The sequence below is a fragment of the Peromyscus californicus genome, unplaced genomic scaffold, assembly GCF_007827085.1.
Source record: "Peromyscus californicus insignis strain IS unplaced genomic scaffold, ASM782708v3 Scaffold_8__1_contigs__length_139910024, whole genome shotgun sequence".
Lineage (NCBI taxonomy): Eukaryota > Metazoa > Chordata > Mammalia > Rodentia > Cricetidae > Peromyscus > Peromyscus californicus.
In genome coordinates this window covers 48,284,660-48,299,148 of record NW_026294606.1, presented here as the reverse complement: position 1 = coordinate 48,299,148, position 14,489 = coordinate 48,284,660, and the positions used below count along the sequence as shown (strand labels likewise).

The 14,489-nt window shown below is 40.1% G+C and overlaps 1 protein-coding gene across 7 annotated transcripts in view; it reads right to left on the bottom strand.

The window, feature by feature from the left end:
- Hecw1 (HECT, C2 and WW domain containing E3 ubiquitin protein ligase 1) overlaps positions 1-14,489 on the bottom strand; it is a 293,914-nt gene that overhangs the window by 45,626 nt on the left and 233,799 nt on the right. For all 7 annotated transcript variants that reach the window (XM_052729794.1, XM_052729793.1, XM_052729799.1 and 4 more), the window contains 5 exons: positions 11,690-11,773; positions 11,223-11,332; positions 9,307-9,427; positions 8,214-8,327; positions 6,856-7,008 (listed from right to left, as the gene is read on the bottom strand). In XM_052729794.1, coding sequence (XP_052585754.1) covers positions 6,856-7,008; positions 8,214-8,327; positions 9,307-9,427; positions 11,223-11,332; positions 11,690-11,773 — 582 coding nt within the window. The remainder of the gene's footprint in view (positions 1-6,855; positions 7,009-8,213; positions 8,328-9,306; positions 9,428-11,222; positions 11,333-11,689; positions 11,774-14,489) is intronic.

The following is a 14,489-nucleotide window of genomic DNA, read 5'->3' as shown; positions in this document are numbered from 1 at the left end:
TGCTCCTGTGCGTGGGGATGCTATTTCAGTAATGTGCCTGCGTTTCAGTTTTTACTGCAGACAGAAGGCTTAAAGGGCAGCTAATGGTTCCCTGCCATTGTTAAGAAACTTCTGAGTGGCCCGGGAAGGAACTCAGAATTTGTTATTAGCAGCTTCATGTATTTGTTTTTAGAGACACAGGTTTTAAGTGAATGTAATCAAAACAAAGTTTCATGATCTAAGTTATGTAAACATTTATGTATAAGGAAATGCAACAGTGTATATTCTTCTACTTCTACAGCTAACAGTGAAAACCCAAATGAGCTACCTAGCAGACTGAGTATCTGGCAGAATCTCTATCTGACATAGCAAAGATGTATTTATATACAATTAAGTTTCAATGTTTATAAACAGTTTTCTCCTACAGTGCTTTTTTTAATATGGAATACTAGGGCTGTGCTTGGGCTTCTCTCTCTGTTGTCCCTAAGTTATATAGTATGTAGCATATTTGTTCAAAATGCCATTGTGATTTTTTTCCCTTAGAGTGCTTTTGTACATTTGGGCACTAAAGAGATTTAAACGCCCAACTGCTATAATGACTACTGAGGGGGAAATCGGCAAGATTCCTCCCATCTTTTACAAGGAGAACACAAAACAGTGCCTCTGTGACTCCAGGTAAGCTGGTGCCTGCCTCCCCAGGGTCAGCAACTTTTCATGCCATAGGTAGTTTGCCTCTGAGCTCATGTGAAGGCAGAGTCCTTTTGCAGATATAAAAGCAAGCTTTGCCAATGATCTCTAATAAAGATGGTATGGTAATTACAACCTTTAAGTGAGTCATGTGAAAGGAGCATTGTGTAGGACATACTTTTTTTTCCAGTTTATCCTTTCCTTTCAATTATGGTGATGTTATAATCATTGGTCTTATAAGCACATCCCATGTAGTCTCCAAACACACAGTCTCCCAACATATCATAAGGGTCACTCAGGTTGTTGGAGTGAGAGGCAGTGAGAGGACTTCAAAATAATCCAGGAAATCTTTCCTTCTCAGCTCAGTTGACAACAGCTGTTTTCTTAAACCAGAGTTTCCTGGACAATAATAAGACTTTGCCTTTATGAGTTATCACATATAAAAGCTTCTTTTTTGTTGTTTGGAAAAGTATGAATGACTACTGCCTGGATGGCTACATTTGCTTTCCATAGAACGTTCAGAAATGCCAGAACATTCCATCTCTACTATGTGTATCAATGTGTATTGTAATAAAACTACTGATGTAAAAAAATTGCAAATATATTCAAGAACACATCAAAAAGATTAACCACCATGATCAAGTTGGCTTCATCTTGCAGACTCAGGTGTGGTTCAACATATGAAAATCAATAAATGCAGTCCATAGTTAAAGGGAAAAAAAAACATGTTCATCTCTCTAGATGCAGAAAGGATCCAACAGCTTCTCATGATAAAAGTCTTGAGGAAACTAGGTATATAAAGGGCATACCTCAACATAATAAAGGCAATTTATAGCAAGCATACAGAAATCATCATCTTAAATGGAGACAAACACAAACCAGGAAGAACAAGACAAGGATATCTACACTCTCCATATCTATTCAATATACAATTTGAAATCAGTTAGAGCAATAAGACAACTGTAGGAGACCAAGGGGATACAAATAGGGAGAGAAGAAGTCTAAGTATCTTTATTTGCAGATGAAATGATTTTATATGTAAATGACCCTACAGACTACACCAGGAAACTTCTACAGCTGATAGAACACTTTGGACAAAGTAGGAGGACACAAAATTAACATATAGAAAGTACTAGTCTTCTTATACACAAATGACAAGCATCTTGATAAAGAAGTCAGAACAACAGCAAAATAACTCTAAACAGCCAATGTAAAGACTTGTATAATAAAGACTTCAAGGCACTGAAAAAAGAAATTGAAAAAGACATCAGAAGATGGAAAGACCTCCCACAGAATTAGAAGAAAAAAAAACAGCTTCAACTTCATATGGAAACACAACTCAGAATAGCTATAATAATCCTGAATAATAAAAGAACTGCTGGAGATATCACCATTCCAGATTTCAAGTTGTACTACAGAGCTATAGTAATAAAAACAGCACAATATCTCATTTGAAAGCCACTTTCCTGAAGTCTAGATGTACATGGTTCCAAAAAATATGCAACCTGCCAAGTAAGGGCTAAACAATTACACAGTGCTACTCAGCTATACAGTACCTATGAACCATGGCAATCACTAGCATGACAAGATAAGCGTAATGGTGCAGTAAGTGGCACTCACATGTTGGTGGCAATGGGCAACTATCTAATTGGACTTAAGGCCAACTTAATAGGAGGGAAATCAATGCTTGGTGCTGGAAACCTAGTCAGCTTTCCAGGGCTACTGAAATCACAGACTACCTTAGCAAAGTTACTGCCATTTTGCTCATCTAGCATAATTCTTTACTATGTTCTAAATCCTATCCTTATACCCACAGATAAGTATAGCTACCACTTCCCCCATCAAAGAATCAAAGACAACCATAGAAAACACAACTGGTTAGAATACAGAGAACAACAGATCATGGGGCTCCCAATCCCAATGATAAAATTTATTACAGCTCCCGAATCTATGGCTCAAGGAACATCAAAGGAGAAGTGGAAAGATTGTAAAAGCCAGAATACCAGGAAGTCTGATGTGAAACAATCTCTCCTAGAAATGACTGCATAAACAAAACCAGAACAATGATAATATCAATGAACATGTTAATATGGAAAGGCAAAAATTTCATGGGATTCCATCTTTAGACAAAGAACTAAAGAATTAGCTTCTCTTAGGGATGATCTTCTTTATTGGTTGACAAATGCATAGTGGTCAGCCTGAAACTATTTATACACAAACAGCAAAAATGGACTCAGCAGGTTGTATTGATATGTATTTGTGCATACACGTACATACATGGGTAAAAATAATAATGGAAGAAAAAAGACTATCAACTTGAGGATGTTGGGGCATGGGAGAGGTTTAGGGGAGTTTAACTGGGAGGGACTAGAGGGAGGAAAGAGAGAGGAAATGTGATATTCTATTTCAATTTAAAAAGTGAAAGATCAGCCGGGCGGTGGTGGCGCACGCCTTTAATCCCAGCACTCGGGAGGCAGAGCCAGGCGGATCTCTGTGAGTTCGAGGTCAGCCTGGGCTACCAAGCGAGTTCCAGGAGAGGCGCAAAGCTACACAGAGAAACCCTGTCTCGAAAAACCAAAAAAAAAAAAAAAAAAAAAAAAAAAAAAAAAAAAAAAAGTGAAAGATCAAAATAAAAGGATATAAAAAATGAATTTTTTCAGTAAATAATTGGAACTAGAAACAGACATCCTGGGTAAGGGAACCCAAACCCAAAAAGACAAATATTTCATTTTTTTCCCTCTTAATTTTTTAAATTTAATTTTGTTTTACAATATAATTTAATTTTACATATCAGCCACGGATTCCCTTGTTCTCCCCACTCCCGACCCCCTCACCTTCCCCCCAGCCCACCCCCATTCCCTTCTCCTCCAGGGCAAAGACTCCCCCGAGGATTGAGATCAACCTGGTAGACTCAGTCCAGGCAGGTCCAGTCCCCTCCTCCCAGGCTAAGTCAAGAGTCCCTGCATAAGCCCCAGGTTTCAAACAGCCAACTCATGCAATGAGCACAGGACCTGGTCCCACTGCCTGGATGCCTCCCAAACAGATCAAGCCAATCAATTGTCTCACCTATTCAGAGGGCCTGATCCAGTTAGGGGCCCCTCAGCCATTGGTTCATATGTTTCCATTTGTTTGGCTATTTGTCCCTGTGCTTTATCCAACCTTGGTCTCAACAATTCTCACTCATATAAACCCTCCTCTTTCTCGCCAACTGGACTCCCGGAGCTCCACCTGGGGCCTAGCCGTGGATCTCTGCATCCAGATCCCTCAGTCGTTGGATGGGGTTTCTAGCACGACAATTAGGGTGTTTGGCCATCCCATCACCAGAGTAGGTCAGTTCTGGCTGTCTCTCGACCACTGCCAGCAGTCTATTGTGGGGGCATCTTTGTGGATTTCTGTGGGCCTCTCTAGCACTTTGCTTCTTCCTAGTCTCATGTGATCTTCATTTACCATGGTCTCCTATTCCTTGTTCTCCCTCTCTGTTCTTGATCCAGCTGGGATCTCCCGCTCCCCCAAACTCTCTTTCCCTCGACCCTCGCCCTTCATTCCCTCTTAAGTTTTAGATATGTGTGTTTCATTTAGAATTATCCCAGAAGTTATGTAGCTAGTAAGGGGTCAGGGAGTAAGTGGGGATTTTCCGAGGAAGGGGAAATAGAATATAATGTTACAAAGCGACAGAGAGGAAACTAGACTAGCAGGATTAAAGGTGGAGGGTGGCAGGAGGACAATAAAAAGGAGAGAATATGGGGAGGAACAACTGACAGTAAGGCCTTTAGACAAGCTATATTGAAACCTACTATTGCAGAAACTTTCTAAAATATATACACACCTGAAAGTAATTTATGTGAAGTCATTATATAATAGGGGAGAAAATGCCCCCCATCGACATCTCATGCCACTAAGTAAAACCTCCAGTGCTAGGAATAAGTTACATCCTGGTGAGTCATTGGCCAAATGGGTCCTACAACCCCTGACAGACATCACAGGATATTGTCAAGGTTATTAGTTACCCTCCACAACCTGATGGTAAGAACCTATTGTTGGAGACACTACTTACTTATGTCATTGAATATGGAGATTTTGGGCTAGAAGCTTCACCCCTATTGACTAGTGTTCCTGGTACTGGAACTTGTTTTGCATGCTGCCAGAGGATAAAATTAATCATTAGTATCATGCAGCTACAAACCCTGAGATCTACAAAAGCAATCTGCCTGCAATATATATTGATGTGATAATAGTGCAAATGTTATGGGGGTAAATAACCACTTTTTGATTGTATTTAAGACCCACTCCATGTGCTGGAACCCATGCCTGACATGATCAAAATATATTTTATGGGCACTTGAGCAGTGTCAGGTATGGGTTTTATATCATGGAGTGGGCCTTAAATCCAATCAGATATTGGTTGGTTACTCCTACAAGTACTGTGCCACTATTGCCCTAGTACATCTTGCAGGCAGATCATTACTATAGATCTAAGGGTTTTGTACCTGGGTTGGTGTTTACCTCTCATCTTTGGCAGCATGCAGAGAATCTTCCAGCACCATGAACACTAGTCCATAGGGGTGAAGGCTTTGGGTAGCACCAGCTTGACTTTTCCATGTTCAATGAGCTATGTAGGTGCTATCTTCAGCAATAGAACTTTACTGTTCGTGTGTGGAGAGCAACCAACAGCCTTGGCAATAGCCTGGGTTGCCTGATGATTGAACATAGCCACAACATGTCTCTTAACAACATTCTGCTATGCTTATAGACCAGTGGCTTGTTCACCTATCATCAGAGATGCTTTGCCCTTTAGTAGATAGGAACAAATACAGAGGCTCATAGCTAGACAATGTTTAGAGAATGAGAGCTCTTGAGACATGCAGTTCTAAATGGAATGTCTCCATCAAATGCCCCCCTCCAGATTTCAGGGACCACTGCGGAAGAGGAGGTAGAAGATTGTAAGAACACCAATGAAACACAGCCCTCTAAGCACAGCAGGGCTGAAGCACGTAGAAACTCACAGAGATTGTGGCAGCATGCACAGGACCTGCATGGGTCTGCGCCAGATGGGATCCTAGTGCCGTGAGAAGAAGTGGACACAAGCCCACATCCGTAATGCAGAAGCTTGCTCCAATTGATAACCATTCAGAAATCAAACGTTGTTTCTCTCCAGTGGAGTCTCACAGAGGATTCAAACCACTCTTAAGGGAAGAACCCATGACCAGCAGTAGATGGCTAACACAAAATGAACTCAACGTTATCTTTGGAGGCTCTTTGTCTTATAATGTTTTGCGAGGGCATTTTTTTCCTTTCTTTTTTTAACCTTACAGGTCCTTTGCATATATATTATACCTTTTGGTTTTGTGTTTTTATGGGATTCCTGTGTATATGAATATGTGTCTCTGCATCTACGTGTTTTTGTGCTTTTTCTTTGCTCTTTTTCTTCTGTTTGTTTGTCTTGCCTTATTCTGGTTTGTTTGTTCTTGTTTTATCTTATATTATTGTAATTCTTTAGGTGTCTGTTTTCTAATGAGAGACAAGAAGAGTGTGGATTTGGATGGGAAGGGAGGTGGGCAGGATCTCAGAGGAGCTGGGGGAGGGGAAATCAAATTAGGCCTGGGGTGATACAGCCGGAAACTGTGACTAAGAGTTCCAATGTGGATTTCTGGAGGCTTCAACCACAGCATGTGAGGTACTGAGTCCACAGAGCTTCACACACATATCCATAGTTGGTAATAGAATTCCTTATTAGAAGCCAATGAAAGCAACACTGAATATTCAAATCAGAAGGCTGCATAGAGGTCATCTGACCCAGGGAATTTATTTACCTTAAAATACAAATCCAATGCTAAAGGCATACTGGTTCAAGGTAAGAGAATTTTAAAACCATGTATAGCTCTGAGAAGCATTCAGTGGCCCATTTGTGATTCCAGTGATATTCTCAATTTTTGTAATCTATGTCTTCTAGGAGTATTTATCTAGGCAATTATTCTATCTTATACCACTTGACAGTTGTTATAACCTCAATGTCTTTGGTGATTTATCTTACATTCTGGCTTCTGTGGTTCTGTTATCTACTCTTACGATCCAACTATTCCTGGCTCACTGCTCCAAATGCAGTTACTTGAGAGAAATGCTGCTGACTTTGACTAAAAAAAGGATAACAGTTTTTGAAGACAAGAAAGTGAAAATTAGAGACTAACTTACCATTCAAGATAGTTTTCTACAAACGCAGACATGGGGCTGATCTGCACTGTGTACGTGTCATTTGCAGAATACTCAAAGAGTCCATAGTAAGGGTTGAAGAGCTCCTGAGACAAAAGGAAGAAGAATTCTCGAGAAGGGCCACTGTAGTCCAGGCTGCAAAGGAAACACAGGTCCAGGAAGTTCGCTTTTGTGATAGTTTCTTATCCAGATCCTAGTGAGGTCTCTCAGGTGTGGGGTCTGAGAACAGAGGGCAGTCTCTCCTCTTTCTAGTGAACTCCAAGTGGAAGTATTCGTTTATAGTAGAAAATGAAGGTGTAGTAATTGTTTTTTGTTTGTTTATTTGTTTGCTTTTCAAGATAGAGTTTCTCTGCATAGCCCTGACTGTCCTGGAACTCACTCTGTAGACCAGGCTGGCCTCAGACTCACAGAGATTCACCTGTCACTGCCTCCCAAGTGCTGGTATTGAAGGTGTGGGCCACTACCACCTAGCCATGGTTTGGGGTATTTTTAACTAAATGTCTATGAATGAACTCCTATGGTAGTTGTCTTTAAACTTTTCCCCTTTCAGTCATCAAATATCTATAGGACAAAACACACACCTAGCCCATTACAAACAAGGCCTTATTGTGGGAACATAAGAAAAATTTCCTACCAAAGTATGTATATTTGTGCACGTGTGTGTTGTGTGTAAGTTTGTATGTATGTATATATGCATACAAGCTTACAAGTACATTTTCATTTGCCTTTTAGGTAGTTACATTACATGCTTAGGTGATTCATGAAGTCATAAGCACACAAAAACTTTGGTATATAATTTGATATATGCATTTTGGAAGAAAGAGGTTCCCTCACCTCAGGAATTTACAACACCTACAAAGTAAATGTCCAGTGTTTCAGGATTTTTTTTTTTTTTTTTTTTTTTTTTTTTTTTTTTTGGTTTTTCGAGACAGGGTTTCTCTGTGTAGCTTTGCGCCTTTCCTGGGACTCACTTGGTAGCCCAGGCTGGCCTCGAACTCACGGAGATCCGCCTGGCTCTGCCTCCCAAGTGCTGGGATTAAAGGCGTGCGCCACCACCGCCCGGCCAGGATTTTAATTTATATTATACTTTGGACATAGGATCTCAGACTCTGGGACATGCCAATAACTCACGCTTTTTTCTTTCTTTTTTTCTTTTTTTCTTTAAAGAACAAGGCTTGAGAATTCCCGGGGAGAGAAAAGCTTACTGATAAGATATGCTCTGAGTCACTTTAGACCAATGTTTGTAGCCACTCTATTCTTCCTTGAGAAAAATAACCCCTCATTCCTGGGATTTGATTTCCCCACATTGATCTATCTGAATGAAGCTCCTGGTGCCTCACCCCTCCTCGCCAACAAAGGTGATGTAGAGCTTGTTTCTCTGGAGCTCCTTCCGGGAGTATGCCATCACCTGATTGAAGGTCCCCTCCAGCAAGTGGTCCCGGCGGATAATGAGCCTGAGAAGAAAAGGTGATGGTGAATGGAAGCATTGAAGTCAGGGTGCTGAGCACAGTTGTATGTGAGTCATTAGTGCTCAATATTATGCTTCACTCATTGGCTTCTCTGATGAGAGAGGAGAGGACAAGAGAGGTTCTATCAGTGTGGTACTAGGCTTGATATATTCAAATTGCTGACACATGCCCTGGTTTGGGGTATTTTTTAACTAAATGTCGATGAATGAACTCCTATGGTAGTTGTCTTTAAACTTTTTCCCCTTTCAGTCATCAAATACCTATAGGACAAAACACACACCTAGCCCAACTGTATTTGGAATTGTTTTCTGTCGACTGGTATCATGTCTCTTAGGTTAGGAGGTATCTTCAATTAGGATTTTAAGTTTGAGCTCAGCTTTTCAACTAAAATAATAAACCTAGGGGTCAGGTAACATCTCTTCTACTTGGACTTCATTGCAAAGTTGCTAAGAGTCCACAAATCTGAGAAATGAATTAAAATTTGCCTCAGTTACTCATTTTTTTTTTCCGAGACAGAGTTTCTCTATATAACATTCCTGGAACTCACTCTGTAGACCAGGCTGTCCTCGAACTCACAGAGATCTGCCTGCCTCTGACTCCTGAGTGTTGAGATTTAAGGCATGGACCACCACTGCCCAGCTTGATTACTCTTACATGAATGGAAATAGAGGATTTTGGCTTAGTTCAAGGGTCTTTGTTTTCTGAAGAGGTCTATTGTTGATGCCGTGTACCTCTGTCTTAAATTTACAGTTTTTTCTTTTTCCTCCCCTTTCCTTCCTTCCTTTCTCTTTCTTCCAATTACTTGAACATTTTTCTTTTTCTCTTCTAACTTCCTAATTTTCCTATTCATCTCTTTCAGGCCATGAGTGTTACCATATTAGCATGTCCAATATTCAATGATGCAAAAAGTGAATAGAGAAGAAAGGCTACTCCTTTAATTTAGGGCCACATACTAGGTACTCACTTAATTTTACCCGGACCCTGACCAAATCCTTTGGCTTCCAGTTTTCGGTAGAAATTGCGTAGCTTAGCTTCAAAATCCCTTCGGTATGGTGAAGGGGCTCTTGCGCTGGCTCTCTGTAAACCTGTAGAGAGAAACAGGCAGTTCACATCATCACTTCATCCAAGAACGAGTGTGCAGAGTTACAGTAGAGCAAATACCCACTGAAGCATGTTCCTTGCCTTTGTGGGCGCCTAAGAAGTTACTTTCATTGCCACCACTCTCAGTTACTTTTATATTAAACTGAAGTAAAATAATAAAAATAAAAAGTAGATTCTGATGGGAATGTTTGTATCTTCCACTTAAATTATTTAAGTTGTATTTCTGTTAAAAGCACCTCTATGGGAATCACCTTGACTTGCTTAGTACTTGGGTAATTTGAGAGTATTAACATAAAATGAACTAGACAAAAGTTTTCTTGTAAGCTGCCACAAGAAAAGACTGAAGGTAGCATGAGGCAAGAGGCTCTTAGTGTGTGTATATTCCATGCTTCTGCATTGACACTGATGCTGAAAGAAAAGAAACATGCTTATACACACTAGGACTCAAGCATTTAGGGTCTTTTATTAGATCAGTATTTCATAAACTGTGTAACTGAATGTGGAAGCTGTGGAAGAATTTTCTGAACACACAACAATAAAAAGTTAATTCAAATAAATCCTCAGCACGCCTTGCAGTTCTCTCCTGTCCTTCAGAGAACCTCCCTGCAGCCTTGGTTTGAACACGCCACATGCACACTTGGCACTTTGTCACGGTGTGTGATGCCAGTGAACTCTGCCTCAACACCTCAGCGTAGATGGGACACTGTTGTATGCCATGAATTACAGTGTTATGGCTGTAAGTACAAAGGTTTTTTTTTTATTCTTAAAGAAATAAGGATTCAACTACAGAAAATAGTTTTTTTCCTGCAGCCATTCCTCAGCATATAAATATCAAATTGATATGTCTTTGGGTTGGCTTACAACACTTGATTTTAAAAAGCCTTCCTTGAGTTTCATCAAAAAAAATCATTCAACAAATATGGGTTTAGGGTTAGAACAGAATTTCAAACAGTCATAATAGTCTTATAGCCATAAATAGTCTTCTGTGATATGTGTTTGTATAAAGCAACATTCTTAGAAGGGACAGTTATATGATCAAAATATTAGGCAACTCTGAAAAACGTTGAAGACACCGTATAACTCACAATATCAGATAGTTAACATTTAATTCTTTATGTTAAAATAAACAGGGATGTTCACATAATTACTGTGTAAATTTTCTTTCACCCGTAATAAAGGCGTTTGAAATACTTGGAATAGCCATTAGGATGCAATGACCAGGTGGGGACCCACCTCTATTAAGGGACAAAGAGTAAATATTTTAGGCTTTTCAGGCCACACAGTTTTTGCTAGTATTGCTCATCTCTGCTGCGGTAGGTATGAAAGCTTCCACAGAAAACGCAAATATGAACAAGCATGGGAAGATTCCTAGAATCATTACTTAGAAACACTGAGGTTTGGTTTTAGTGCTTCAATTGGGCATGATGGAACACCCCTGTAATCTCAGTATCTGGGAGACTAGATCAAGATAGCCATGAGTTTGAGGCTAGCTTGGGCTAGCAAATTCAGCTCGATCTCATTTTCTTTCTCAATCATTTAGAAACATAAACAAGTCCCAGTGTAGCTTGGAGAAATTATAAAAACAGGCAGCAGTTTGTCAATACCTGATTTAGAGTACACTTTTGATTAGAAATTGAAAGGGATGAAGAGAGAACACAGACACACACACACACACACACACACACACACACACACACACACACCTGTCATAAATTCCCTTTCAGTGGGTGAAAACACACATGACCACTTAGGTAAGACCAGGCCAGAATTTCAAGTTACCTGGGGAGTTCTGGGGTGAGGAACAGGGTGAACAGCGGGGAGAGAAGCTATACCCAGGGTGGAAGGCAGATTGGAGGGGGACATAGGACATGATCTCTTCTTCAAAGAGACTGTAAAGGTTAAAAAGAGGAAAGTTAGTTGTCTGCCCCATGAGAAAGCATGCACAGATTGAGTAAGAGCAGTTAGAATCCCCGCTTACAAATTCTCTGGTTCTTCAAGCCTTTATGAACCTTACAATGAAGTCTCCATCAAGAACTTTACAGTCCCTGATGCTGCAGTTGTACATCTGGAGACAAGGATGCACAGCAAGGGCTGTCCATCAAGGACAGAAGCTCTACTTCTAAGGTCTTCTACAGCAAACAGAAACTGATTCTCATCGTTTTAAGGGTGGGTCCAAACCCTTCTCCAACCTCTCCACCCATGCTGTACTGTAGCTTTTCAAGAAGATCTCAGGTCCAACCCCTTACCTCAGCAAAATGACTAGATCTGCATCACAGGACAATTTCTCAAGCCCATGATTACCCTCTGTCCGAATATAATGGATTTTCTCCCTAGAACCAAAGTTGAAAAGAAAATGGGAATTATCTATCAACTCAAAAGCTAGGGAATAAATAATTTTAGATTTATTTTTATCCTTTCTTGCAATGTGGCTAATGGCATTCCCCAGCATCTGGTGCATTTCATAGTGCTCAAGGATCATCTGAATTCTCAGGATGCTTTGTAAGGGGTGGCTTTTCTGAGACTCTCACAGAGGCAGAAGTTGAGGAGCACAGCAAAGTCAGAGTCTGACTGAGATAGAAAAGAACACAATAAGGCCATGGGGAGTTGGGAAAATACCTCTCAAGGTACATTGGAGGCCAAAAGAGGACAAAGTGGAGGCTGTCTCTAGAGAAATCTTGTACCTGATAAAAATGTATAATGCCACACTGGGAACAGAGGGAGCCGAGGCTTTAGAATGACAAGGGCCTTCAGGCTTAGTCAAAGTGTAGACCTCAATCTATCTTTCTTTAGTTACAGGTTACCCATTCTGATCTCCAACTCTAATCTGGAAAATCATTTCAAGTAAGTCTATAGGTAAGAAGTACTTATTTTGCTCAAATTGACTTTTCAATTTGCTTGCCTGATAATACCAACCCCACTACTCTCAGTCACCATTCTATATATAAATGCTTTGAATGAGTTAGTTCTTGCCTTTTGCAGTTAAACTTGGGGAAGATTTAAGGACTAATTAATTTTTAAATATTTAACTTCTTAATTTAAAATTTTATTTTGATATGAAATAAGGCACATGTATAGTTAAAAATAGAAATACAAAGAGATCTTATATACCCTTCACTGAATTTACTCCAGTAAGGAATACGGTCAATGCAACATTGTTTTCTCTCTGACAGTGACTCCATAAATATGGGTATTTTATTAAAACTTTCAATTTTACTTCTTTTTTTGAGAATTTCATATGTAGCTAGAGTTTTTCTGCCTGGCCTACAGTCAGGACAAATCTCTCTCACCCGCCAGTCCCACAGCAGCTCAGACCCGACCAAGTAAACACAGAGACTTATATTAGTTACAAACTGTATGGCCGTGGCAGGTTTCTTGCTAACTGTTCTTACAGCTTAAATTAATCCATTTCCATAAATCTATACCTTGCCACATGGCTCGTGGCTTACCGGCATCTTCACATGCTGTTTGTCATCTTGGCGGCTGGCAGTGTCTCTCTGACTCAGCCACTTCCCAGTTTTATTCTCCTCCTTGTCCCGCCTATACTTCCTGCCTAGCCAATGGCCAATTAGTGTTTTATTTATTGACCAATCAGCAACACATTTGCCATACAGAACATCCCACAGCATTAATATATGAGTACTTATATCATTTCCACCACTCTCCCCCTCTAATGACTCCCATGCATCTCCACTCCCTCTAAAATTGAAGACATTTTTCTTTAACTATTATTGTAGAAAGGAGATTTTTAAAGGTAAGGGGTTTCTACTAAAATGTTATTGAACAGGGCATGCTTTGGGATCCAACCTTGGTAAAGGTAAAGTACCACTGCAATAACTGCTATAAGCAAAACCTGGGGGATGTTCACAGTGGCTTCTCTAACTGGGGTTTGGAAAATAAATCAGGCTGGTCTACATACTTTTCAGGGAGTGACAGAAGTCTATCTCCTTAACTATCTACCTAAAAATACCTATAATACATGTAAGTAAGTCAGTGTATAAATATGCATATAGTTTAAATGGGAATTTTCTCTTCTGGGCTGACAATGCTCCCTCAAGAGCCAAAGACCATCTAACAACCCCCCTCCCAAACCAGGCATAGAAGTCCTCTTTTGAGTTCCTGGTCAGGATTGTCCAAGAGACTCCCCAAACATGCAATTGCTACTGCCCTTGGTTGCCCTGAAGAGGTGAAAGGTAAGCCCAATTGCTAAAGATGCCACATATACTTCAGAAATGGGAACCAGAGGACCTTGAGAGATCTGACCTGAAAGCTTCCTCCCTGAGGGCTAGCTTTCATGGTACCAGAAAGCACCATGAAAGCTTCCAAAGGAGGGAAGCAACCAATAGTCCTACCCAGTTATGAAGCCTATGAATCACAAGGACCAGCATGGCATGATAACTCTAAGGACCAGCTTGGCACGATAACCCTAAGGTCATGGGTCACTCATACCTTGGCAGTAACCAACAGCTGTGTAATTGGATTTAAGATCTGCTCAACAAGATGGAAATCATGTGGGGACAATCAATGGGATGAAGAGGAAGCCCACAGAAAGAAACTTTGACAGTTATATATCTTACAGAGGATCAATATTAAAATATATAAAGAACTTAAATAGTCAAAAAACCAAATGACTCATTAAAAAATGGACCTGGGACATGAACAAAGAATTCTCAAAATAGAAAAGATATAGAATATGGGATAAAGATAAAGGATACGGGATATAGGATAAAGATAAAGAATATAGTATATAGGATAAAGATAAAGGATAAGGAATACCTCTAAAAAATGTTCACCATCCTAGCAATTAGGGAAATGAAAAACAAAAAAACTTTCAGATTTCGTCTCACCCTAGTCAGAATGGCACAGAACAAGAAAATAACTGACAATAAGTGATGGAGAGGCCAGGGGGAAAGGGACACTCTTATCCACTGTTGGTGGATTGTAAACTGGTCCAACCCACTCTGGAAATCATGTGGAGAATTCTCAGAAAGCTAAAAATGAATTCATCATATGACCCAGCTATACTATGCCTTGGTATATGCCCGAAGG